The sequence below is a fragment of the Ranitomeya variabilis genome, chromosome 4 (genome assembly GCF_051348905.1).
Source record: "Ranitomeya variabilis isolate aRanVar5 chromosome 4, aRanVar5.hap1, whole genome shotgun sequence".
Taxonomy (NCBI): domain Eukaryota; kingdom Metazoa; phylum Chordata; class Amphibia; order Anura; family Dendrobatidae; genus Ranitomeya; species Ranitomeya variabilis.
Window position 1 is genome coordinate 61,344,821 of NC_135235.1, and position 27,610 is coordinate 61,372,430.

The 27,610-nt window shown below is 37.8% G+C and overlaps 1 protein-coding gene across 1 annotated transcript in view; it reads left to right on the plus strand.

Annotated features, from left to right (window-relative positions):
- Positions 1-27,610, plus strand: part of LOC143767565 (uncharacterized) — a 95,129-nt gene that overhangs the window by 19,317 nt on the left and 48,202 nt on the right. Inside the window, exons 4-17 of the mRNA XM_077255975.1 lie at positions 1,163-1,460; positions 3,106-3,422; positions 5,099-5,399; positions 7,056-7,367; positions 9,018-9,335; positions 10,986-11,215; positions 12,977-13,274; positions 14,919-15,242; positions 16,887-17,210; positions 18,868-19,179; positions 20,831-21,148; positions 22,795-23,024; positions 24,780-25,080; positions 26,737-26,958. Of these exons, the coding sequence (XP_077112090.1) occupies positions 1,163-1,460; positions 3,106-3,422; positions 5,099-5,399; positions 7,056-7,367; positions 9,018-9,335; positions 10,986-11,215; positions 12,977-13,274; positions 14,919-15,242; positions 16,887-17,210; positions 18,868-19,179; positions 20,831-21,148; positions 22,795-23,024; positions 24,780-25,080; positions 26,737-26,958 (4,105 nt within the window). The remainder of the gene's footprint in view (positions 1-1,162; positions 1,461-3,105; positions 3,423-5,098; positions 5,400-7,055; positions 7,368-9,017; positions 9,336-10,985; positions 11,216-12,976; positions 13,275-14,918; positions 15,243-16,886; positions 17,211-18,867; positions 19,180-20,830; positions 21,149-22,794; positions 23,025-24,779; positions 25,081-26,736; positions 26,959-27,610) is intronic.

Here is a 27,610-nt window from a genome sequence, read left to right on the forward strand (position 1 = left end):
ATGTAGGCTGGTCTCTGGACCACACTATTAGCTAAAAGGATTTAGATTCTGAAATGTGATGACAAGCCTGCAAGACAGTACTAGCACAAATAATTTAGATAAAGAAATGGGGCCTCCTTTCTGCACCACAAAATCTTAGCCCAAGCAAGTTTGATTAGGAAATGTGACATCCTGCAATATTAGACCAAAAGTTCATGATTGGGAAATGTGGCTTTCTGCCTGCACCACAATATTAGCCCAAACTATTTTCATTAGGAAATCTGGCCTCCTGCCTACACCACAATGTTAGTGCAAATGATTTTGAATAGGAAATGTAGCCTCCTTCCTGCACCACAGTATTAATCCAATTGAATGTGATTAGGAAATGTGGCGCCCTGCCTGCACCACACTATTAGCACAATTGTTTCAGATGATGGAAGGTTGATTTTACACAGGATCCAAAATAGCTGAAGAAACTGACAATAAACTGCATTTCTAACTATCTGAAAACTTGCAGCAGCCACTGTAGCATCCTCTCTGTACTGTTACACTGACAAAATCATGCCACCAAAACAACATATCCCCTTTTTATATGGAGAGGGTCATGTGATTTTGGCAACCAATTACAGAAGCCCTTGTGTCTGGCATTGTAGATGGTATTTGTGCTGTGATTGTCAGCCAGAATCTACACACATTAAGTAAACAAAAAGAGAAAAATTAAAAAACAAAAACAGTCCGCCATTCCTCTGACCTCTCCACACTAAATCCCTTCATTAAAGACCCCCCCGCTCAACATACAGCACCACTATCCTAGCCAAAGTCCTAACAAAAGCATTAGTGGAAACACAATCATTTACTGAACTGTTCACGAGTTTTGCTGACTTTAAGGGAAAATGCACGTAAATCCGAACACAAATTCAAATGAGCTCCTTTCATGCCAAATTTGAGATTGCTGAAAGGTATCCGAATAAATCCACTCATCACTATTTATAAAAATTTGCTTTAACATGTATTTTGGTTTTAAACATTACAAAGGGCTGAATAGGCACGGTATTTAGTAACAATAATACAAATGCTTTATAGGGGATCTGTCAGGTTCCCTTTAAGATAATTTATAATTCATTGTTTTCAGAAATGACCATTCTCCTTTTTTTTAGGTTCAGGTTCAGACTTGTCTATAAGACTGGTAAATGGCAATGGTCAATGTAACGGTCGTGTTGAAATCCTCTATAATGGAGCATGGGGAACTGTGTGTGATGATTATTGGGATATTAATGCTGCACAAGTTGTATGCCGGCAGTTAAATTGTGGCCAAGCTCTTGCATTTAATGGCAGTGCTGCATTTGGCCAAGGACAAGGAGTAATTGTATTGGATGATGTGCAATGCACCGGCAATGAACAACACGTATGGGACTGTCTACACCAACCATTTACAGTGAATAACTGTGGACATAATGAAGATGCTGGAGTCGTCTGCTCAGGTATATTTTAAAAATGATGAAATCTTATACAATCATCTGATATGATATGTTGTTTGCATAGATGTTCAAGTAATCCACATTTTCATATTTTCTACTACTAAGGGTAACTCAAACAATCAATAGTTTTTATAAGAAAATCTTGAAGGACTAGAGGCACTTTGATTCCTTCCCTATTAAGTCCAAAATGTTAAGAGGTTTTATGTGCTAGTAGGATGCCTTTGTGAGGTCATTGACACATCAATAATAAGATGCTGATGGATTTCTGTTATAGGGTTTTATTCCACATGTTAATTTTTAATGTATTGTTTGACTATCCATAACCTATATATTTTGCTAATATTAGATTAGGAAATGTGGTCTACTGCCTGCACCAGAAAATTAGCACAAACTATTTAGATTAGGAAATGTGGCCTCCTGCCTCCTGCGTGCACCACAATAATAGAGCAAAAGATTTAGTGTGTCTGGAATAAACTGTTGTCAGAAATGATTCAGATTAAAAAATGTAGGCTGGTCTCTGGACCACACTATTAGCTAAAAGGATTTAGATTCTGAAATGTGATGACAAGCCTGCAAGACAGTACTAGCACAAATAATTTAGATAAAGAAATGGGGCCTCCTTTCTGCACCACAAAATCTTAGCCCAAGCAAGTTTGATTAGGAAATGTGACATCCTGCTGGCACCACAATATTAGACCAAAAGTTCATGATTGGGAAATGTGGCTTTCTGCCTGCACCACAATATTAGCCCAAACTATTTTCATTAGGAAATCTGGCCTCCTGCCTACACCACAATGTTAGTGCAAATGATTTTGAATAGGAAATGTAGCCTCCTTCCTGCACCACAGTATTAATCCAATTGAATGTGATTAGGAAATGTGGCGCCCTGCCTGCACCACACTATTAGCACAATTGTTTCAGATGATGGAAGGTTGATTTTACACAGGATCCAAAATAGCTGAAGAAACTGACAATAAACTGCATTTCTAACTATCTGAAAACTTGCAGCAGCCACTGTAGCATCCTCTCTGTACTGTTACACTGACAAAATCATGCCACCAAAACAACATATCCCCTTTTTATATGGAGAGGGTCATGTGATTTTGGCAACCAATTACAGAAGCCCTTGTGTCTGGCATTGTAGATGGTATTTGTGCTGTGATTGTCAGCCAGAATCTACACACATTAAGTAAACAAAAAGAGAAAAAATTAAAAAACAAAAACAGTCCGCCATTCCTCTGACCTCTCCACACTAAATCCCTTCATTAAAGACCCCCCGCTCAACATACAGCACCACTATCCTAGCCAAAGTCCTAACAAAAGCATTAGTGGAAACACAATCATTTACTGAACTGTTCACGAGTTTTGCTGACTTTAAGGGAAAATGCACGTAAATCCGAACACAAATTCAAATGAGCTCCTTTCATGCCAAATTTGAGATTGCTGAAAGGTATCCAAATAAATCCACTCATCACTATTTATAAAAATTTGCTTTAACATGTATTTTGGTTTTAAACATTACAAAGGGCTGAATAGGCACGGTATTTAGTAACAATAATACAAATGCTTTATAGGGGATCTGTCAGGTTCCCTTTAAGATAATTTATAATTCATTGTTTTCAGAAATGACCATTCTCCTTTTTTTTAGGTTCAGGTTCAGACTTGTCTATAAGACTGGTAAATGGCAATGGTCAATGTAACGGTCGTGTTGAAATCCTCTATAATGGAGCATGGGGAACTGTGTGTGATGATTATTGGGATATTAATGCTGCACAAGTTGTATGCCGGCAGTTAAATTGTGGCCAAGCTCTTGCATTTAATGGCAGTGCTGCATTTGGCCAAGGACAAGGAGTAATTGTATTGGATGATGTGCAATGCACCGGCAATGAACAACACGTATGGGACTGTCTACACCAACCATTTACAGTGAATAACTGTGGACATAATGAAGATGCTGGAGTCGTCTGCTCAGGTATATTTTCAAAATGATGAAATCTTATACAATCATCTGATATGATATGTTGTTTGCATAGATGTTCAAGTAATCCACATTTTCATATTTTCTACTACTAAGGGTAACTCAAACAATCAATAGTTTTTATAAGAAAATCTTGAAGGACTAGAGGCACTTTGGTTCCTTCCCTATTAAGTCCAAAATGTTAAGAGGTTTTATGTGCTAGTAGGATGCCTTTGTGAGGTCATTGACACATCAATAATAAGATGCTGATGGATTTCTGTTATAGGGTTTTATTCCACATGTTAATTTTTAATGTATTGTTTGACTATCCATAACCTATATATTTTGCTAATATTAGATTAGGAAATGTGGTCTACTGCCTGCACCAGAAAATTAGCACAAACTATTTAGAATAGGAAATGTGGCCTCCTGCCTCCTGCGTGCACCACAATAATAGAGCAGAAGATTTAGTGTGTCTGGAATAAACTGTTGTCAGAAATGATTCAGATTAAAAAATGTAGGCTGGTCTCTGGACCACACTATTAGCTAAAAGGATTTAGATTCTGAAATGTGATGACAAGCCTGCAAGACAGTACTAGCACAAATAATTTAGATAAAGAAATGGGGCCTCCTTTCTGCACCACAAAATCTTAGCCCAAGCAAGTTTGATTAGGAAATGTGACATCCTGCTGGCACCACAATATTAGACCAAAAGTTCATGATTGGGAAATGTGGCTTTCTGCCTGCACCACAATATTAGCCCAAACTATTTTCATTAGGAAATCTGGCCTCCTGCCTACACCACAATGTTAGTGCAAATGATTTTGAATAGGAAATGTAGCCTCCTTCCTGCACCACAGTATTAATCCAATTGAATGTGATTAGGAAATGTGGCGCCCTGCCTGCACCACACTATTAGCACAATTGTTTCAGATGATGGAAGGTTGATTTTACACAGGATCCAAAATAGCTGAAGAAACTGACAATAAACTGCATTTCTAACTATCTGAAAACTTGCAGCAGCCACTGTAGCATCCTCTCTGTACTGTTACACTGACAAAATCATGCCACCAAAACAACATATCCCCTTTTTATATGGAGAGGGTCATGTGATTTTGGCAACCAATTACAGAAGCCCTTGTGTCTGGCATTGTAGATGGTATTTGTGCTGTGATTGTCAGCCAGAATCTACACACATTAAGTAAACAAAAAGAGAAAAAATTAAAAAACAAAAACAGTCCGCCATTCCTCTGACCTCTCCACACTAAATCCCCTCATTAAAGACCCCCCCCGCTCAACATACAGCACCACTATCCTAGCCAAAGTCCTAACAAAAGCATTAGTGGAAACACAATCATTTACTGAACTGTTCACGAGTTTTGCTGACTTTAAGGGAAAATGCACGTAAATCCGAACACAAATTCAAATGAGCTCCTTTCATGCCAAATTTGAGATTGCTGAAAGGTATCCGAATAAATCCACTCATCACTATTTATAAAAATTTGCTTTAACATGTATTTTGGTTTTAAACACTACAAAGGGCTGAATAGGCACGGTATTTAGTAACAATAATACAAATGCTTTATAGGGGATCTGTCAGGTTCCCTTTAAGATAATTTATAATTCATCGTTTTCAGAAATGACCATTCTCCTTTTTTTAGGTTCAGGTTCAGACTTGTCTATAAGACTGGTAAATGGCAATGGTCAATGTAACGGTCGTGTAGAAATCCTCTATAATGGAGCATGGGGAACTGTGTGTGATGATTATTGGGATATTAATGCTGCACAAGTTGTATGCCGGCAGTTAAATTGTGGCCAAGCTCTTGCATTTAATGGCAGTGCTGCATTTGGCCAAGGACAAGGAGTAATTGTATTGGATGATGTGCAATGCACCGGCAATGAACAACACGTATGGGACTGTCTACACCAACCATTTACAGTGAATAACTGTGGACATAATGAAGATGCTGGAGTCGTCTGCTCAGGTATATTTTCAAAATGATGAAATCTTATACAATCATCTGATATGATATGTTGTTTGCATAGATGTTCAAGTAATCCACATTTTCATATTTTCTACTACTAAGGGTAACTCAAACAATCAATATTTTTTATAAGAAAATCTTGAAGGACTAGAGGCACTTTGATTCCTTCCCTATTAAGTCCAAAATGTTAAGAGGTTTTATGTGCTAGTAGGATGCCTTTGTGAGGTCATTGACACATCAATAATAAGATGCTGATGGATTTCTGTTATAGGGTTTTATTCCACATATTAATTATTAATGTAGTGTTTGACTATCCATAACCAATATTTGGCTAATATTAGATTAGGAAATGTGGTCTACTGCCTGCACCAGAAAATTAGCACAAACTATTTAGATTAGGAAATGTGGCCTCCTGCCTCCTGCGTGCAGCACGATAGTAGAGCAGAAGATTTAGTGTGTCTGGAATAAACTGTTGTCAGAAATGATTCAGATTAAAAAATGTAGGCTGGTCTCTGGACCACACTATTAGCTAAAAGGATTTAGATTCTGAAATGTGATGACAAGCCTGCAAGACAGTACTAGCACAAATAATTTAGATAAAGAAATGGGGCCTCCTTTCTGCACCACAAAATCTTAGCCCAAACAAGTTTGATTAGGAAATGTGACATCCTGCTGGCACCACAATATTAGACCAAAAGATCATGATTGGGAAATGTGGCTTTCTGCCTGCACCACAATATTAGCCCAAACTATTTTCATTAGGAAATCTGGCCTCCTGCCTACACCACAATGTTAGTGCAAATGATTTTGAATAGGAAATGTAGCCTCCTTCCTGCACCACAGTATTAATCCAATTGAATGTGATTAGGAAATGTGGCGCCCTGCCTGCACCACACTATTAGCACAATTGTTTCAGATGATGGAAGGTTGATTTTACACAGGATCCAAAATAGCTGAAGAAACTGACAATAAACTGCATTTCTAACTATCTGAAAACTTGCAGCAGCCACTGTAGCATCCTCTCTGTACTGTTACACTGACAAAATCATGCCACCAAAACAACATATCCCCTTTTTATATGGAGAGGGTTATGTGATTTTGGCAACCAATTACAGAAGCCCTTGTGTCTGGCATTGTGGATGGTATTTGTGCTGTGATTGTCAGCCAGAATCTACACACATTAAGTAAACAAAAAGAGAAAAAATTAAAAAACAAAAACAGTCTGCCATTCCTCTGACCTCTCCACACTAAATCCCCTCATTAAAGACCCCCCCGCTCAACATACAGCACCACTATCCTAGCCAAAGTCCTAACAAAAGCATTAGTGGAAACACAATCATTTACTGAACTGTTCACGAGTTTTGCTGACTTTAAGGGAAAATGCACGTAAATCCGAACACAAATTCAAATGAGCTCCTTTCATGCCAAATTTGAGATTGCTGAAAGGTATCCGAATAAATCCACTCATCACTATTTATAAAAATTTGCTTTAACATGTATTTTGGTTTTAAACACTACAAAGGGCTGAATAGGCAGGGTATTTAGTAACAATAATACAAATGCTTTATAGGGGATCTGTCAGGTTCCCTTTAAGATAATTTATAATTCATCGTTTTCAGAAATGACCATTCTCCTTTTTTTTAGGTTCAGGTTCAGACTTGTCTATAAGACTGGTAAATGGCAATGGTCAATGTAACGGTCGTGTAGAAATCCTCTATAATGGAGCATGGGGAACTGTGTGTGATGATTATTGGGATATTAATGCTGCACAAGTTGTATGCCGGCAGTTAAATTGTGGCCAAGCTCTTGCATTTAATGGCAGTGCTGCATTTGGCCAAGGACAAGGAGTAATTGTATTGGATGATGTGCAATGCACCGGCAATGAACAACACGTATGGGACTGTCTACACCAACCATTTACAGTGAATAACTGTGGACATAATGAAGATGCTGGAGTCGTCTGCTCAGGTATATTTTCAAAATGATGAAATCTTATACAATCATCTGGTATGATATGTTGTTTGCATAGATGTTCAAGTAATCCACATTTTCATATTTTCTACTACTAAGGGTAACTCAAACAATCAATAGTTTTTATAAGAAAATCTTGAAGGACTAGAGGCACTTTGATTCCTTCCCTATTAAGTCCAAAATGTTAAGAGGTTTTATGTGCTAGTAGGATGCCTTTGTGAGGTCATTGACACATCAATAATAAGATGCTGATGGATTTCTGTTATAGGGTTTTATTCCACATATTAATTATTAATGTAGTGTTTGACTATCCATAACCAATATTTGGCTAATATTAGATTAGGAAATGTGGTCTACTGCCTGCACCAGAAAATTAGCACAAACTATTTAGATTAGGAAATGTGGCCTCCTGCCTCCTGCGTGCAGCACAATAGTAGAGCAGAAGATTTAGTGTGTCTGGAATAAACTGTTGTCAGAAATGATTCAGATTAAAAAATGTAGGCTGGTCTCTGGACCACACTATTAGCTAAAAGGATTTAGATTCTGAAATGTGATGACAAGCCTGCAAGACAGTACTAGCACAAATAATTTAGATAAAGAAATGGGGCCTCCTTTCTGCACCACAAAATCTTAGCCCAAACAAGTTTAATTAGGAAATGTGACATCCTGCTGGCACCACAATATTAGACCAAAAGATCATGATTGGGAAATGTGGCTTTCTGCCTGCACCACAATATTAGCCCAAACTATTTTCATTAGGAAATCTGGCCTCCTGCCTACACCACAATGTTAGTGCAAATGATTTTGAATAGGAAATGTAGCCTCCTTCCTGCACCACAGTATTAATCCAATTGAATGTGATTAGGAAATGTGGCGCCCTGCCTGCACCACACTATTAGCACAATTGTTTCAGATGATGGAAGGTTGATTTTACACAGGATCCAAAATAGCTGAAGAAACTGACAATAAACTGCATTTCTAACTATCTGAAAACTTGCAGCAGCCACTGTAGCATCCTCTCTGTACTGTTACACTGACAAAATCATGCCACCAAAACAACATATCCCCTTTTTATATGGAGAGGGTCATGTGATTTTGGCAACCAATTACAGAAGCCCTTGTGTCTGGCATTGTGGATGGTATTTGTGCTGTGATTGTCTGCCAGAATCTACACACATTAAGTTAACAAAAAAAGAAAAAATTAAAAAACAAAAACAGTCTGCCATTCCTCTGACCTCTCCACACTAAATCCCCTCATTAAAGACCCCCCCGCTCAACATACAGCACCACTATCCTAGCCAAAGTCCTAACAAAAGCATTAGTGGAAACACAATCATTTACTGAACTGTTCACGAGTTTTGCTGACTTTAAGGGAAAATGCACGTAAATCCGAACACAAATTCAAATGAGCTCCTTTCATGCCAAATTTGAGATTGCTGAAAGGTATCCGAATAAATCCACTCATCACTATTTATAAAAATTTGCTTTAACATGTATTTTGGTTTTAAACACTACAAAGGGCTGAATAGGCAGGGTATTTAGTAACAATAATACAAATGCTTTATAGGGGATCTGTCAGGTTCCCTTTAAGATAATTTATAATTCATCGTTTTCAGAAATGACCATTCTCCTTTTTTTTAGGTTCAGGTTCAGACTTGTCTATAAGACTGGTAAATGGCAATGGTCAATGTAACGGTCGTGTAGAAATCCTCTATAATGGAGCATGGGGAACTGTGTGTGATGATTATTGGGATATTAATGCTGCACAAGTTGTATGCCGGCAGTTAAATTGTGGCCAAGCTCTTGCATTTAATGGCAGTGCTGCATTTGGCCAAGGACAAGGAGTAATTGTATTGGATGATGTGCAATGCACCGGCAATGAACAACACGTATGGGACTGTCTACACCAACCATTTACAGTGAATAACTGTGGACATAATGAAGATGCTGGAGTCGTCTGCTCAGGTATATTTTCAAAATGATGAAATCTTATACAATCATCTGATATGATATGTTGTTTGCATAGATGTTCAAGTAATCCACATTTTCATATTTTCTACTACTAAGGGTAACTCAAACAATCAATAGTTTTTATAAGAAAATCTTGAAGGACTAGAGGCACTTTGATTCCTTCCCTATTAAGTCCAAAATGTTAAGAGGTTTTATGTGCTAGTAGGATGCCTTTGTGAGGTCATTGACACATCAATAATAAGATGCTGATGGATTTCTGTTATAGGGTTTTATTCCACATATTAATTATTAATGTAGTGTTTGACTATCCATAACCAATATTTGGCTAATATTAGATTAGGAAATGTGGTCTACTGCCTGCACCAGAAAATTAGCACAAACTATTTAGATTAGGAAATGTGGCCTCCTGCCTCCTGCGTGCAGCACAATAGTAGAGCAGAAGATTTAGTGTGTCTGGAATAAACTGTTGTCAGAAATGATTCAGATTAAAAAATGTAGGCTGGTCTCTGGACCACACTATTAGCTAAAAGGATTTAGATTCTGAAATGTGATGACAAGCCTGCAAGACAGTACTAGCACAAATAATTTAGATAAAGAAATGGGGCCTCCTTTCTGCACCACAAAATCTTAGCCCAAACAAGTTTGATTAGGAAATGTGACATCCTGCTGGCACCACAATATTAGACCAAAAGATCATGATTGGGAAATGTGGCTTTCTGCCTGCACCACAATATTAGCCCAAACTATTTTCATTAGGAAATCTGGCCTCCTGCCTACACCACAATGTTAGTGCAAATGATTTTGAATAGGAAATGTAGCCTCCTTCCTGCACCACAGTATTAATCCAATTGAATGTGATTAGGAAATGTGGCGCCCTGCCTGCACCACACTATTAGCACAATTGTTTCAGATGATGGAAGGTTGATTTTACACAGGATCCAAAATAGCTGAAGAAACTGACAATAAACTGCATTTCTAACTATCTGAAAACTTGCAGCAGCCACTGTAGCATCCTCTCTGTACTGTTACACTGACAAAATCATGCCACCAAAACAACATATCCCCTTTTTATATGGAGAGGGTCATGTGATTTTGGCAACCAATTACAGAAGCCCTTGTGTCTGGCATTGTGGATGGTATTTGTGCTGTGATTGTCTGCCAGAATCTACACACATTAAGTTAACAAAAAGAGAAAAAATTAAAAAACAAAAACAGTCTGCCATTCCTCTGACCTCTCCACACTAAATCCCCTCATTAAAGACCCCCCCGCTTAACATACAGCACCACTATCCTAGCCAAAGTCCTAACAAAAGCATTAGTGGAAACACAATCATTTACTGAACTGTTCACGAGTTTTGCTGACTTTAAGGGAAAATGCACGTAAATCCGAACACAAATTCAAATGAGCTCCTTTCATGCCAAATTTGAGATTGCTGAAAGGTATCCGAATAAATCCACTCATCACTATTTATAAAAATTTGCTTTAACATGTATTTTGGTTTTAAACACTACAAAGTGCTGAATAGGCAGGGTATTTAGTAACAATAATACAAATGCATTATAGGGGATCTGTCAGGTTCCCTTTAAGATAATTTATAATTCATTGTTTTCAGAAATGACCATTCTCCTTTTTTTTAGGTTCAGGTTCAGACTTGTCTATAAGACTGGTAAATGGCAATGGTCAATGTAACGGTCGTGTAGAAATCCTCTATAATGGAGCATGGGGAACTGTGTGTGATGATTATTGGGATATTAATGCTGCACAAGTTGTATGCCGGCAGTTAAATTGTGGCCAAGCTCTTGCATTTAATGGCAGTGCTGCATTTGGCCAAGGACAAGGAGTAATTGTATTGGATGATGTGCAATGCACTGGCAATGAACAACACGTATGGGACTGTCTACACCAACCATTTACAGTGAATAACTGTGGACATAATGAAGATGCTGGAGTCGTCTGCTCAGGTATATTTTAAAAATGATGAAATCTTATACAATCATCTGATATGATATGTTGTTTGCATAGATGTTCAAGTAATCCACATTTTCATATTTTCTACTACTAAGGGTAACTCAAACAATCAATAGTTTTTATAAGAAAATCTTGAAGGACTAGAGGCACTTTGGTTCCTTCCCTATTAAGTCCAAAATGTTAAGAGGTTTTATGTGCTAGTAGGATGCCTTTGTGAGGTCATTGACACATCAATAATAAGATGCTGATGGATTTCTGTTATAGGGTTTTATTCCACATGTTAATTTTTAATGTATTGTTTGACTATCCATAACCTATATATTTTGCTAATATTAGATTAGGAAATGTGGTCTACTGCCTGCACCAGAAAATTAGCACAAACTATTTAGATTAGGAAATGTGGCCTCCTGCCTCCTGCGTGCACCACAATAATAGAGCAGAAGATTTAGTGTGTCTGGAATAAACTGTTGTCAGAAATGATTCAGATTAAAAAATGTAGGCTGGTCTCTGGACCACACTATTAGCTAAAAGGATTTAGATTCTGAAATGTGATGACAAGCCTGCAAGACAGTACTAGCACAAATAATTTAGATAAAGAAATGGGGCCTCCTTTCTGCACCACAAAATCTTAGCCCAAGCAAGTTTGATTAGGAAATGTGACATCCTGCTGGCACCACAATATTAGACCAAAAGTTCATGATTGGGAAATGTGGCTTTCTGCCTGCACCACAATATTAGCCCAAACTATTTTCATTAGGAAATCTGGCCTCCTGCCTACACCACAATGTTAGTGCAAATGATTTTGAATAGGAAATGTAGCCTCCTTCCTGCACCACAGTATTAATCCAATTGAATGTGATTAGGAAATGTGGCGCCCTGCCTGCACCACACTATTAGCACAATTGTTTCAGATGATGGAAGGTTGATTTTACACAGGATCCAAAATAGCTGAAGAAACTGACAATAAACTGCATTTCTAACTATCTGAAAACTTGCAGCAGCCACTGTAGCATCCTCTCTGTACTGTTACACTGACAAAATCATGCCACCAAAACAACATATCCCCTTTTTATATGGAGAGGGTCATGTGATTTTGGCAAACAATTACAGAAGCCCTTGTGTCTGGCATTGTAGATGGTATTTGTGCTGTGATTGTCAGCCAGAATCTACACACATTAAGTAAACAAAAAGAGGAAAAATTAAAAAACAAAAACAGTCCGCCATTCCTCTGACCTCTCCACACTAAATCCCCTCATTAAAGACCCCCCCCGCTCAACATACAGCACCACTATCCTAGCCAAAGTCCTAACAAAAGCATTAGTGGAAACACAATCATTTACTGAACTGTTCACGAGTTTTGCTGACTTTAAGGGAAAATGCACGTAAATCCGAACACAAATTCAAATGAGCTCCTTTCATGCCAAATTTGAGATTGCTGAAAGGTATCCGAATAAATCCACTCATCACTATTTATAAAAATTTGCTTTAACATGTATTTTGGTTTTAAACACTACAAAGGGCTGAATAGGCAGGGTATTTAGTAACAATAATACAAATGCTTTATAGGGGATCTGTCAGGTTCCCTTTAAGATAATTTATAATTCATCGTTTTCAGAAATGACCATTCTCCTTTTTTTTAGGTTCAGGTTCAGACTTGTCTATAAGACTGGTAAATGGCAATGGTCTATGTAACGGTCGTGTAGAAATCCTCTATAATGGAGCATGGGGAACTGTGTGTGATGATTATTGGGATATTAATGCTGCACAAGTTGTATGCCGGCAGTTAAATTGTGGCCAAGCTCTTGCATTTAATGGCAGTGCTGCATTTGGCCAAGGACAAGGAGTAATTGTATTGGATGATGTGCAATGCACCGGCAATGAACAACACGTATGGGACTGTCTACACCAACCATTTACAGTGAATAACTGTGGACATAATGAAGATGCTGGAGTCGTCTGCTCAGGTATATTTTCAAAATGATGAAATCTTATACAATCATCTGATATGATATGTTGTTTGCATAGATGTTCAAGTAATCCACATTTTCATATTTTCTACTACTAAGGGTAACTCAAACAATCAATATTTTTTATAAGAAAATCTTGAAGGACTAGAGGCACTTTGATTCCTTCCCTATTAAGTCCAAAATGTTAAGAGGTTTTATGTGCTAGTAGGATGCCTTTGTGAGGTCATTGACACATCAATAATAAGATGCTGATGGATTTCTGTTATAGGGTTTTATTCCACATATTAATTATTAATGTAGTGTTTGACTATCCATAACCAATATTTGGCTAATATTAGATTAGGAAATGTGGTCTACTGCCTGCACCAGAAAATTAGCACAAACTATTTAGATTAGGAAATGTGGCCTCCTGCCTCCTGCGTGCAGCACGATAGTAGAGCAGAAGATTTAGTGTGTCTGGAATAAACTGTTGTCAGAAATGATTCAGATTAAAAAATGTAGGCTGGTCTCTGGACCACACTATTAGCTAAAAGGATTTAGATTCTGAAATGTGATGACAAGCCTGCAAGACAGTACTAGCACAAATAATTTAGATAAAGAAATGGGGCCTCCTTTCTGCACCACAAAATCTTAGCCCAAACAAGTTTGATTAGGAAATGTGACATCCTGCTGGCACCACAATATTAGACCAAAAGATCATGATTGGGAAATGTGGCTTTCTGCCTGCACCACTATATTAGCCCAAACTATTTTCATTAGGAAATCTGGCCTCCTGCCTACACCACAATGTTAGTGCAAATGATTTTGAATAGGAAATGTAGCCTCCTTCCTGCACCACAGTATTAATCCAATTGAATGTGATTAGGAAATGTGGCGCCCTGCCTGCACCACACTATTAGCACAATTGTTTCAGATGATGGAAGGTTGATTTTACACAGGATCCAAAATAGCTGAAGAAACTGACAATAAACTGCATTTCTAACTATCTGAAAACTTGCAGCAGCCACTGTAGCATCCTCTCTGTACTGTTACACTGACAAAATCATGCCACCAAAACAACATATCCCCTTTTTATATGGAGAGGGTTATGTGATTTTGACAACCAATTACAGAAGCCCTTGTGTCTGGCATTGTGGATGGTATTTGTGCTGTGATTGTCAGCCAGAATCTACACACATTAAGTAAACAAAAAGAGAAAAAATTAAAAAACAAAAACAGTCTGCCATTCCTCTGACCTCTCCACACTAAATCCCCTCATTAAAGACCCCCCCGCTCAACATACAGCACCACTATCCTAGCCAAAGTCCTAACAAAAGCATTAGTGGAAACACAATCATTTACTGAACTGTTCACGAGTTTTGCTGACTTTAAGGGAAAATGCACGTAAATCCGAACACAAATTCAAATGAGCTCCTTTCATGCCAAATTTGAGATTGCTGAAAGGTATCCGAATAAATCCACTCATCACTATTTATAAAAATTTGCTTTAACATGTATTTTGGTTTTAAACACTACAAAGGGCTGAATAGGCAGGGTATTTAGTAACAATAATACAAATGCTTTATAGGGGATCTGTCAGGTTCCCTTTAAGATAATTTATAATTCATCGTTTTCAGAAATGACCATTCTCCTTTTTTTTAGGTTCAGGTTCAGACTTGTCTATAAGACTGGTAAATGGCAATGGTCAATGTAACGGTCGTGTAGAAATCCTCTATAATGGAGCATGGGGAACTGTGTGTGATGATTATTGGGATATTAATGCTGCACAAGTTGTATGCCGGCAGTTAAATTGTGGCCAAGCTCTTGCATTTAATGGCAGTGCTGCATTTGGCCAAGGACAAGGAGTAATTGTATTGGATGATGTGCAATGCACCGGCAATGAACAACACGTATGGGACTGTCTACACCAACCATTTACAGTGAATAACTGTGGACATAATGAAGATGCTGGAGTCGTCTGCTCAGGTATATTTTCAAAATGATGAAATCTTATACAATCATCTGATATGATATGTTGTTTGCATAGATGTTCAAGTAATCCACATTTTCATATTTTCTACTACTAAGGGTAACTCAAACAATCAATAGTTTTTATAAGAAAATCTTGAAGGACTAGAGGCACTTTGATTCCTTCCCTATTAAGTCCAAAATGTTAAGAGGTTTTATGTGCTAGTAGGATGCCTTTGTGAGGTCATTGACACATCAATAATAAGATGCTGATGGATTTCTGTTATAGGGTTTTATTCCACATATTAATTATTAATGTAGTGTTTGACTATCCATAACCAATATTTGGCTAATATTAGATTAGGAAATGTGGTCTACTGCCTGCACCAGAAAATTAGCACAAACTATTTAGATTAGGAAATGTGGCCTCCTGCCTCCTGCGTGCAGCACAATAGTAGAGCAGAAGATTTAGTGTGTCTGGAATAAACTGTTGTCAGAAATGATTCAGATTAAAAAATGTAGGCTGGTCTCTGGACCACACTATTAGCTAAAAGGATTTAGATTCTGAAATGTGATGACAAGCCTGCAAGACAGTACTAGCACAAATAATTTAGATAAAGAAATGGGGCCTCCTTTCTGCACCACAAAATCTTAGCCCAAACAAGTTTGATTAGGAAATGTGACATCCTGCTGGCACCACAATATTAGACCAAAAGATCATGATTGGGAAATGTGGCTTTCTGCCTGCACCACAATATTAGCCCAAACTATTTTCATTAGGAAATCTGGCCTCCTGCCTACACCACAATGTTAGTGCAAATGATTTTGAATAGGAAATGTAGCCTCCTTCCTGTACCACAGTATTAATCCAATTGAATGTGATTAGTAAATGTGGCGCCCCGCCTGCACCACACTATTAGCACAATTGTTTCAGATGATGGAAGGTTGATTTTACACAGGATCCAAAATAGCTGAAGAAACTGACAATAAACTGCATTTCTAACTATCTGAAAACTTGCAGCAGCCACTGTAGCATCCTCTCTGTACTGTTACACTGACAAAATCATGCCACCAAAACAACATATCCCCTTTTTATATGGAGAGGGTCATGTGATTTTGGCAACCAATTACAGAAGCCCTTGTGTCTGGCATTGTGGATGGTATTTGTGCTGTGATTGTCTGCCAGAATCTACACACATTAAGTTAACAAAAAAAGAAAAAATTAAAAAACAAAAACAGTCTGCCATTCCTCTGACCTCTCCACACTAAATCCCCTCATTAAAGACCCCCCCGCTCAACATACAGCACCACTATCCTAGCCAAAGTCCTAACAAAAGCATTAGTGGAAACACAATCATTTACTGAACTGTTCACGAGTTTTGCTGACTTTAAGGGAAAATGCACGTAAATCCGAACACAAATTCAAATGAGCTCCTTTCATGCCAAATTTGAGATTGCTGAAAGGTATCCGAATAAATCCACTCATCACTATTTATAAAAATTTGCTTTAACATGTATTTTGGTTTTAAACACTACAAAGGGCTGAATAGGCAGGGTATTTAGTAACAATAATACAAATGCTTTATAGGGGATCTGTCAGGTTCCCTTTAAGATAATTTATAATTCATCGTTTTCAGAAATGACCATTCTCCTTTTTTTTAGGTTCAGGTTCAGACTTGTCTATAAGACTGGTAAATGGCAATGGTCAATGTAACGGTCGTGTAGAAATCCTCTATAATGGAGCATGGGGAACTGTGTGTGATGATTATTGGGATATTAATGCTGCACAAGTTGTATGCCGGCAGTTAAATTGTGGCCAAGCTCTTGCATTTAATGGCAGTGCTGCATTTGGCCAAGGACAAGGAGTAATTGTATTGGATGATGTGCAATGCACCGGCAATGAACAACACGTATGGGACTGTCTACACCAACCATTTACAGTGAATAACTGTGGACATAATGAAGATGCTGGAGTCGTCTGCTCAGGTATATTTTCAAAATGATGAAATCTTATACAATCATCTGATATGATATGTTGTTTGCATAGATGTTCAAGTAATCCACATTTTCATATTTTCTACTACTAAGGGTAACTCAAACAATCAATAGTTTTTATAAGAAAATCTTGAAGGACTAGAGGCACTTTGATTCCTTCCCTATTAAGTCCAAAATGTTAAGAGGTTTTATGTGCTAGTAGGATGCCTTTGTGAGGTCATTGACACATCAATAATAAGATGCTGATGGATTTCTGTTATAGGGTTTTATTCCACATATTAATTATTAATGTAGTGTTTGACTATCCATAACCAATATTTGGCTAATATTAGATTAGGAAATGTGGTCTACTGCCTGCACCAGAAAATTAGCACAAACTATTTAGATTAGGAAATGTGGCCTCCTGCCTCCTGCGTGCAGCACAATAGTAGAGCAGAAGATTTAGTGTGTCTGGAATAAACTGTTGTCAGAAATGATTCAGATTAAAAAATGTAGGCTGGTCTCTGGACCACACTATTAGCTAAAAGGATTTAGATTCTGAAATGTGATGACAAGCCTGCAAGACAGTACTAGCACAAATAATTTAGATAAAGAAATGGGGCCTCCTTTCTGCACCACAAAATCTTAGCCCAAACAAGTTTGATTAGGAAATGTGACATCCTGCTGGCACCACAATATTAGACCAAAAGATCATGATTGGGAAATGTGGCTTTCTGCCTGCACCACAATATTAGCCCAAACTATTTTCATTAGGAAATCTGGCCTCCTGCCTACACCACAATGTTAGTGCAAATGATTTTGAATAGGAAATGTAGCCTCCTTCCTGCACCACAGTATTAATCCAATTGAATGTGATTAGGAAATGTGGCGCCCTGCCTGCACCACACTATTAGCACAATTGTTTCAGATGATGGAAGGTTGATTTTACACAGGATCCAAAATAGCTGAAGAAACTGACAATAAACTGCATTTCTAACTATCTGAAAACTTGCAGCAGCCACTGTAGCATCCTCTCTGTACTGTTACACTGACAAAATCATGCCACCAAAACAACATATCCCCTTTTTATATGGAGAGGGTCATGTGATTTTGGCAACCAATTACAGAAGCCCTTGTGTCTGGCATTGTGGATGGTATTTGTGCTGTGATTGTCTGCCAGAATCTACACACATTAAGTTAACAAAAAAAGAAAAAATTAAAAAACAAAAACAGTCTGCCATTCCTCTGACCTCTCCACACTAAATCCCCTCATTAAAGACCCCCCCCGCTCAACATACAGCACCACTATCCTAGCCAAAGTCCTAACAAAAGCATTAGTGGAAACACAATCATTTACTGAACTGTTCACGAGTTTTGCTGACTTTAAGGGAAAATGCACGTAAATCCGAACACAAATTCAAATGAGCTCCTTTCATGCCAAATTTGAGATTGCTGAAAGGTATCCGAATAAATCCACTCATCACTATTTATAAAAATTTGCTTTAACATGTATTTTGGTTTTAAACACTACAAAGGGCTGAATAGGCAGGGTATTTAGTAACAATAATACAAATGCTTTATAGGGGATCTGTCAGGTTCCCTTTAAGATAATTTATAATTCATCGTTTTCAGAAATGACCATTCTCCTTTTTTTTAGGTTCAGGTTCAGACTTGTCTATAAGACTGGTAAATGGCAATGGTCAATGTAACGGTCGTGTAGAAATCCTCTATAATGGAGCATGGGGAACTGTGTGTGATGATTATTGGGATATTAATGCTGCACAAGTTGTATGCCGGCAGTTAAATTGTGGCCAAGCTCTTGCATTTAATGGCAGTGCTGCATTTGGCCAAGGACAAGGAGTAATTGTATTGGATGATGTGCAATGCACCGGCAATGAACAACACGTATGGGACTGTCTACACCAACCATTTACAGTGAATAACTGTGGACATAATGAAGATGCTGGAGTCGTCTGCTCAGGTATATTTTCAAAATGATGAAATCTTATACAATCATCTGATATGATATGTTGTTTGCATAGATGTTCAAGTAATCCACATTTTCATATTTTCTACTACTAAGGGTAACTCAAACAATCAATAGTTTTTATAAGAAAATCTTGAAGGACTAGAGGCACTTTGGTTCCTTCCCTATTAAGTCCAAAATGTTAGGAGGTTTTATGTGCCAGTAGGATGCCTTTGTGAGGTCATTGACACATCAATAATAAGATGCTGATGGATTTCTGTTATAGGGTTTTATTCCACATATTAATTATTAATGTAGTGTTTGACTATCCATAACCAATATTTGGCTAATATTAGATTAGGAAATGTGGTCTACTGCCTGCACCAGAAAATTAGCACAAACTATTTAGATTAGGAAATGTGGCCTCCTGCCTCCTGCGTGCAGCACAATAGTAGAGCAGAAGATTTAGTGTGTCTGGAATAAACTGTTGTCAGAAATGATTCAGATTAAAAAATGTAGGCTGGTCTCTGGACCACACTATTAGCTAAAAGGATTTAGATTCTGAAATGTGATGACAAGCCTGCAAGACAGTACTAGCACAAATAATTTAGATAAAGAAATGGGGCCTCCTTTCTGCACCACAAAATCTTAGCCCAAACAAGTTTGATTAGGAAATGTGACATCCTGCTGGCACCACAATATTAGACCAAAAGATCATGATTGGGAAATGTGGCTTTCTGCCTGCACCACAATATTAGCCCAAACTATTTTCATTAGGAAATCTGGCCTCCTGCCTACACCACAATGTTAGTGCAAATGATTTTGAATAGGAAATGTAGCCTCCTTCCTGCACCACAGTATTAATCCAATTGAATGTGATTAGGAAATGTGGCGCCCTGCCTGCACCACACTATTAGCACAATTGTTTCAGATGATGGAAGGTTGATTTTACACAGGATCCAAAATAGCTGAAGAAACTGACAATAAACTGCATTTCTAACTATCTGAAAACTTGCAGCAGCCACTGTAGCATCCTCTCTGTACTGTTACACTGACAAAATCATGCCACCAAAACAACATATCCCCTTTTTATATGGAGAGGGTCATGTGATTTTGGCAACCAATTACAGAAGCCCTTGTGTCTGGCATTGTGGATGGTATTTGTGCTGTGATTGTCTGCCAGAATCTACACACATTAAGTTAACAAAAAAAGAAAAAATTAAAAAACAAAAACAGTCTGCCATTCCTCTGACCTCTCCACACTAAATCCCCTCATTAAAGACCCCCCCCGCTCAACATACAGCACCACTATCCTAGCCAAAGTCCTAACAAAAGCATTAGTGGAAACACAATCATTTACTGAACTGTTCACGAGTTTTGCTGACTTTAAGGGAAAATGCACGTAAATCCGAACACAAATTCAAATGAGCTCCTTTCATGCCAAATTTGAGATTGCTGAAAGGTATCCGAATAAATCCACTCATCACTATTTATAAAAATTTGCTTTAACATGTATTTTGGTTTTAAACACTACAAAGGGCTGAATAGGCAGGGTATTTAGTAACAATAATACAAATGCTTTATAGGGGATCTGTCAGGTTCCCTTTAAGATAATTTATAATTCATCGTTTTCAGAAATGACCATTCTCCTTTTTTTTAGGTTCAGGTTCAGACTTGTCTATAAGACTGGTAAATGGCAATGGTCAATGTAACGGTCGTGTAGAAATCCTCTATAATGGAGCATGGGGAACTGTGTGTGATGATTATTGGGATATTAATGCTGCACAAGTTGTATGCCGGCAGTTAAATTGTGGCCAAGCTCTTGCATTTAATGGCAGTGCTGCATTTGGCCAAGGACAAGGAGTAATTGTATTGGATGATGTGCAATGCACCGGCAATGAACAACACGTATGGGACTGTCTACACCAACCATTTACAGTGAATAACTGTGGACATAATGAAGATGCTGGAGTCGTCTGCTCAGGTATATTTTCAAAATGATGAAATCTTATACAATCATCTGATGATATGTTGTTTGCATAGATGTTCAAGTAATCCACATTTTCATATTTTCTACTACTAAGGGTAACTCAAACAATCAATAGTTTTTATAAGAAAATCTTGAAGGACTAGAGGCACTTTGATTCCTTCCCTATTAAGTCCAAAATGTTAAGAGGTTTTATGTGCTAGTAGGATGCCTTTGTGAGGTCATTGACACATCAATAATAAGATGCTGATGGATTTCTGTTATAGGGTTTTATTCCACATATTAATTATTAATGTAGTGTTTGACTATCCATAACCAATATTTGGCTAATATTAGATTAGGAAATGTGGTCTACTGCCTGCACCAGAAAATTAGCACAAACTATTTAGATTAGGAAATGTGGCCTCCTGCCTCCTGCGTGCAGCACAATAGTAGAGCAGAAGATTTAGTGTGTCTGGAATAAACTGTTGTCAGAAATGATTCAGATTAAAAAATGTAGGCTGGTCTCTGGACCACACTATTAGCTAAAAGGATTTAGATTCTGAAATGTGATGACAAGCCTGCAAGACAGTACTAGCACAAATAATTTAGATAAAGAAATGGGGCCTCCTTTCTGCACCACAAAATCTTAGCCAAAACAAGTTTGATTAGGAAATGTGACATCCTGCTGGCACCACAATATTAGACCAAAAGATCATGATTGGGAAATGTGGCTTTCTGCCTGCACCACAATATTAGCCCAAACTATTTTCATTAGGAAATCTGGCCTCCTGCCTACACCACAATGTTAGTGCAAATGATTTTGAATAGGAAATGTAGCCTCCTTCCTGCACCACAGTATTAATCCAATTGAATGTGATTAGGAAATGTGGCGCCCTGCCTGCACCACACTATTAGCAGAATTGTTTCAGATGATGGAAGGTTGATTTTACACAGGATCCAAAATAGCTGAAGAAACTGACAATAAACTGCATTTCTAACTATCTGAAAACTTGCAGCAGCCACTGTAGCATCCTCTCTGTACTTACACTGACAAAATCATGCCACCAAAACAACATATCCCCTTTTTATATGGAGAGGGTCATGTGATTTTGGCAACCAATTACAGAAGCCCTTGTGTCTGGCATTGTAGATGGTATTTGTGCTGTGATTGTCAGCCAGAATCTACACACATTAAGTAAACAAAAAGAGAAAAAATTAAAAGACAAAAACAGTCCGCCATTCCTCTGACCTCTCCACACTAAATCCCTTCATTAAAGACCCCCCCGCCCAACATACAGCACCACTATCCTAGCCAAAGTCCTAACAAAAGCATTAGTGGAAACACAATCATTTACTGAACTGTTCACGAGTTTTGCTGACTTTAAGGGAAAATGCACGTAAATCCGAACACAAATTCAAATGAGCTCCTTTCATGCTAAATTTGAGATTGCTGAAAGGTATCCGAATAAATCCACTCATCACTATTTATAAAAATTTGCTTTAACATGTATTTTGGTTTTAAACACTACAAAGGGCTGAATAGGCAGGGTATTTAGTAACAATAATACAAATGCTTTATAGGGGATCTGTCAGGTTCCCTTTAAGATAATTTATAATTCATAGTTTTCAGAAATGACCATTCTCCTTTTTTTTAGGTTCAGGTTCAGACTTGTCTATAAGACTGGTAAATGGCAATGGTCAATGTAACGGTCGTGTAGAAATCCTCTATAATGGAGCATGGGGAACTGTGTGTGATGATTATTGGGATATTAATGCTGCACAAGTTGTATGCCGGCAGTTAAATTGTGGCCAAGCTCTTGCATTTAATGGCAGTGCTGCATTTGGCCAAGGACAAGGAGTAATTGTATTGGATGATGTGCAATGCACCGGCAATGAACAACACGTATGGGACTGTCTACACCAACCATTTACAGTGAATAACTGTGGACATAATGAAGATGCTGGAGTCGTCTGCTCAGGTATATTTTCAAAATGATGAAATCTTATACAATCATCTGATATGATATGTTGTTTGCATAGATGTTCAAGTAATCCACATTTTCATATTTTCTACTACTAAGGGTAACTCAAACAATCAATAGTTTTTATAAGAAAATCTTGAAGGACTAGAGGCACTTTGATTCCTACCCTATTAAGTCCAAAATGTTAAGAGGTTTTATGTGCTAGTAGGATGCCTTTGTGAGGTCATTGACACATCAATAATAAGATGCTGATGGATTTCTGTTATAGGGTTTTATTCCACATATTAATTATTAATGTAGTGTTTGACTATCCATAACCAATATTTGGCTAATATTAGATTAGGAAATGTGGTCTACTGCCTGCACCAGAAAATTAGCACAAACTATTTAGATTAGGAAATGTGGCCTCCTGCCTCCTGCGTGCAGCACAATAGTAGAGCAGAAGATTTAGTGTGTCTGGAATAAACTGTTGTCAGAAATGATTCAGATTAAAAAATGTAGGCTGGTCTCTGGACCACACTATTAGCTAAAAGGATTTAGATTCTGAAATGTGATGACAAGCCTGCAAGACAGTACTAGCGCAAATAATTTAGATAAAGAAATGGGGCCTCCTTTCTGCACCACAAAATCTTAGCCCAAACAAGTTTGATTAGGAAATGTGACATCCTGCTGGCACCACAATATTAGACCAAAAGATCATGATTGGGAAATGTGGCTTTCTGCCTGCACCACAATATTAGCCCAAACTATTTTCATTAGGAAATCTGGCCTCCTGCCTACACCACAATGTTAGTGCAAATGATTTTGAATAGGAAATGTAGCCTCCTTCCTGCACCACAGTATTAATCCAATTGAATGTGATTAGGAAATGTGGCGCCCTGCCTGCACCACACTATTAGCACAATTGTTTCAGATGATGGAAGGTTGATTTTACACAGGATCCAAAATAGCTGAAGAAACTGACAATAAACTGCATTTCTAACTATCTGAAAACTTGCAGCAGCCACTGTAGCATCCTCTCTGTACTGTTACACTGACAAAATCATGCCACCAAAACAACATATCCCCTTTTTATATGGAGAGGGTCATGTGATTTTGGCAACCAATTACAGAAGCCCTTGTGTCTGGCATTGTGGATGGTATTTGTGCTGTGATTGTCTGCCAGAATCTACACACATTAAGTTAACAAAAAAAGAAAAAATTAAAAAACAAAAACAGTCTGCCATTCCTCTGACCTCTCCACACTAAATCCCCTCATTAAAGACCCCCCCGCTCAACATACAGCACCACTATCCTAGCCAAAGTCCTAACAAAAGCATTAGTGGAAACACAATCATTTACTGAACTGTTCATGAGTTTTGCTGACTTTAAGGGAAAATGCACGTAAATCCGAACACAAATTCAAATGAGCTCCTTTCATGCCAAATTTGAGATTGCTGAAAGGTATCCAAATAAATCCACTCATCACTATTTATAAAAATTTGCTTTAACATGTATTTTGGTGTTAAACACTACAAAGGGCTGAATAGGCAGGGTATTTAGTAACAATAATACAAATGCTTTATAGGGGATCTGTCAGGTTCCCTTTAAGATAATTTATAATTCATCGTTTTCAGAAATGACCATTCTCCTTTTTTTTAGGTTCAGGTTCAGACTTGTCTATAAGACTGGTAAATGGCAATGGTCAATGTAACGGTCGTGTAGAAATCCTCTATAATGGAGCATGGGGAACTGTGTGTGATGATTATTGGGATATTAATGCTGCACAAGTTGTATGCCGGCAGTTAAATTGTGGCCAAGCTCTTGCATTTAATGGCAGTGCTGCATTTGGCCAAGGACAAGGAGTAATTGTATTGGATGATGTGCAATGCACCGGCAATGAACAACACGTATGGGACTGTCTACACCAACCATTTACAGTGAATAACTGTGGACATAATGAAGATGCTGGAGTCGTCTGCTCAGGTATATTTTCAAAATGATGAAATCTTATACAATCATCTGATATGATATGTTGTTTGCATAGATGTTCAAGTAATCCACATTTTCATATTTTCTACTACTAAGGGTAACTCAAACAATCAATAGTTTTTATAAGAAAATCTTGAAGGACTAGAGGCACTTTGATTCCTTCCCTATTAAGTCCAAAATGTTAAGAGGTTTTATGTGCTAGTAGGATGCCTTTGTGAGGTCATTGACACATCAATAATAAGATGCTGATGGATTTCTGTTATAGGGTTTTATTCCACATATTAATTATTAATGTAGTGTTTGACTATCCATAACCAATATTTGGCTAATATTAGATTAGGAAATGTGGTCTACTGCCTGCACCAGAAAATTAGCACAAACTATTTAGATTAGGAAATGTGGCCTCCTGCCTCCTGCGTGCAGCACAATAGTAGAGCAGAAGATTTAGTGTGTCTGGAATAAACTGTTGTCAGAAATGATTCAGATTAAAAAATGTGGGCTGGTCTCTGGACCACACTATTAGCTAAAAGGATTTAGATTCTGAAATGTGATGACAAGCCTGCAAGACAGTACTAGCACAAATAATTTAGATAAAGAAATGGGGCCTCCTTTCTGCACCACAAAATCTTAGCCCAAACAAGTTTGATTAGGAAATGTGACATCCTGCTGGCACCACAATATTAGACCAAAAGATCATGATTGGGAAATGTGGCTTTCTGCCTGCACCACAATATTAGCCCAAACTATTTTCATTAGGAAATCTGGCCTCCTGCCTACACCACAATGTTAGTGCAAATGATTTTGAATAGGAAATGTAGCCTCCTTCCTGCACCACAGTATTAATCCAATTGAATGTGATTAGGAAATGTGGCGCCCTGCCTGCACCACACTATTAGCACAATTGTTTCAGATGATGGAAGGTTGATTTTACACAGGATCCAAAATAGCTGAAGAAACTGACAATAAACTGCATTTCTAACTATCTGAAAACTTGCAGCAGCCACTGTAGCATCCTCTCTGTACTGTTACACTGACAAAATCATGCCACCAAAACAACATATCCCCTTTTTATATGGAGAGGGTCATGTGATTTTGGCAACCAATTACAGAAGCCCTTGTGTCTGGCATTGTGGATGGTATTTGTGCTGTGATTGTCTGCCAGAATCTACACACATTAAGTTAACAAAAAAAGAAAAAATTAAAAAACAAAAACAGTCTGCCATTCCTCTGACCTCTCCACACTAAATCCCCTCATTAAAGACCCCCCCGCTCAACATACAGCACCACTATCCTAGCCAAAGTCCTAACAAAAGCATTAGTGGAAACACAATCATTTACTGAACTGTTCATGAGTTTTGCTGACTTTAAGGGAAAATGCACGTAAATCCGAACACAAATTCAAATGAGCTCCTTTCATGCCAAATTTGAGATTGCTGAAAGGTATCCAAATAAATCCACTCATCACTATTTATAAAAATTTGCTTTAACATGTATTTTGGTGTTAAACACTACAAAGGGCTGAATAGGCAGGGTATTTAGTAACAATAATACAAATGCTTTATAGGGGATCTGTCAGGTTCCCTTTAAGATAATTTATAATTCATCGTTTTCAGAAATGACCATTCTCCTTTTTTTTAGGTTCAGGTTCAGACTTGTCTATAAGACTGGTAAATGGCAATGGTCAATGTAACGGTCGTGTAGAAATCCTCTATAATGGAGCATGGGGAACTGTGTGTGATGATTATTGGGATATTAATGCTGCACAAGTTGTATGCCGGCAGTTAAATTGTGGCCAAGCTCTTGCATTTAATGGCAGTGCTGCATTTGGCCAAGGACAAGGAGTAATTGTATTGGATGATGTGCAATGCACCGGCAATGAACAACACGTATGGGACTGTCTACACCAACCATTTACAGTGAATAACTGTGGACATAATGAAGATGCTGGAGTCGTCTGCTCAGGTATATTTTCAAAATGATGAAATCTTATACAATCATCTGATATGATATGTTGTTTGCATAGATGTTCAAGTAATCCACATTTTCATATTTTCTACTACTAAGGGTAACTCAAACAATCAATAGTTTTTATAAGAAAATCTTGAAGGACTAGAGGCACTTTGATTCCTTCCCTATTAAGTCCAAAATGTTAAGAGGTTTTATGTGCTAGTAGGATGCCTTTGTGAGGTCATTGACACATCAATAATAAGATGCTGATGGATTTCTGTTATAGGGTTTTATTCCACATATTAATTATTAATGTAGTGTTTGACTATCCATAACCAATATTTGGCTAATATTAGATTAGGAAATGTGGTCTACTGCCTGCACCAGAAAATTAGCACAAACTATTTAGATTAGGAAATGTGGCCTCCTGCCTCCTGCGTGCAGCACAATAGTAGAGCAGAAGATTTAGTGTGTCTGGAATAAACTGTTGTCAGAAATGATTCAGATTAAAAAATGTGGGCTGGTCTCTGGACCACACTATTAGCTAAAAGGATTTAGATTCTGAAATGTGATGACA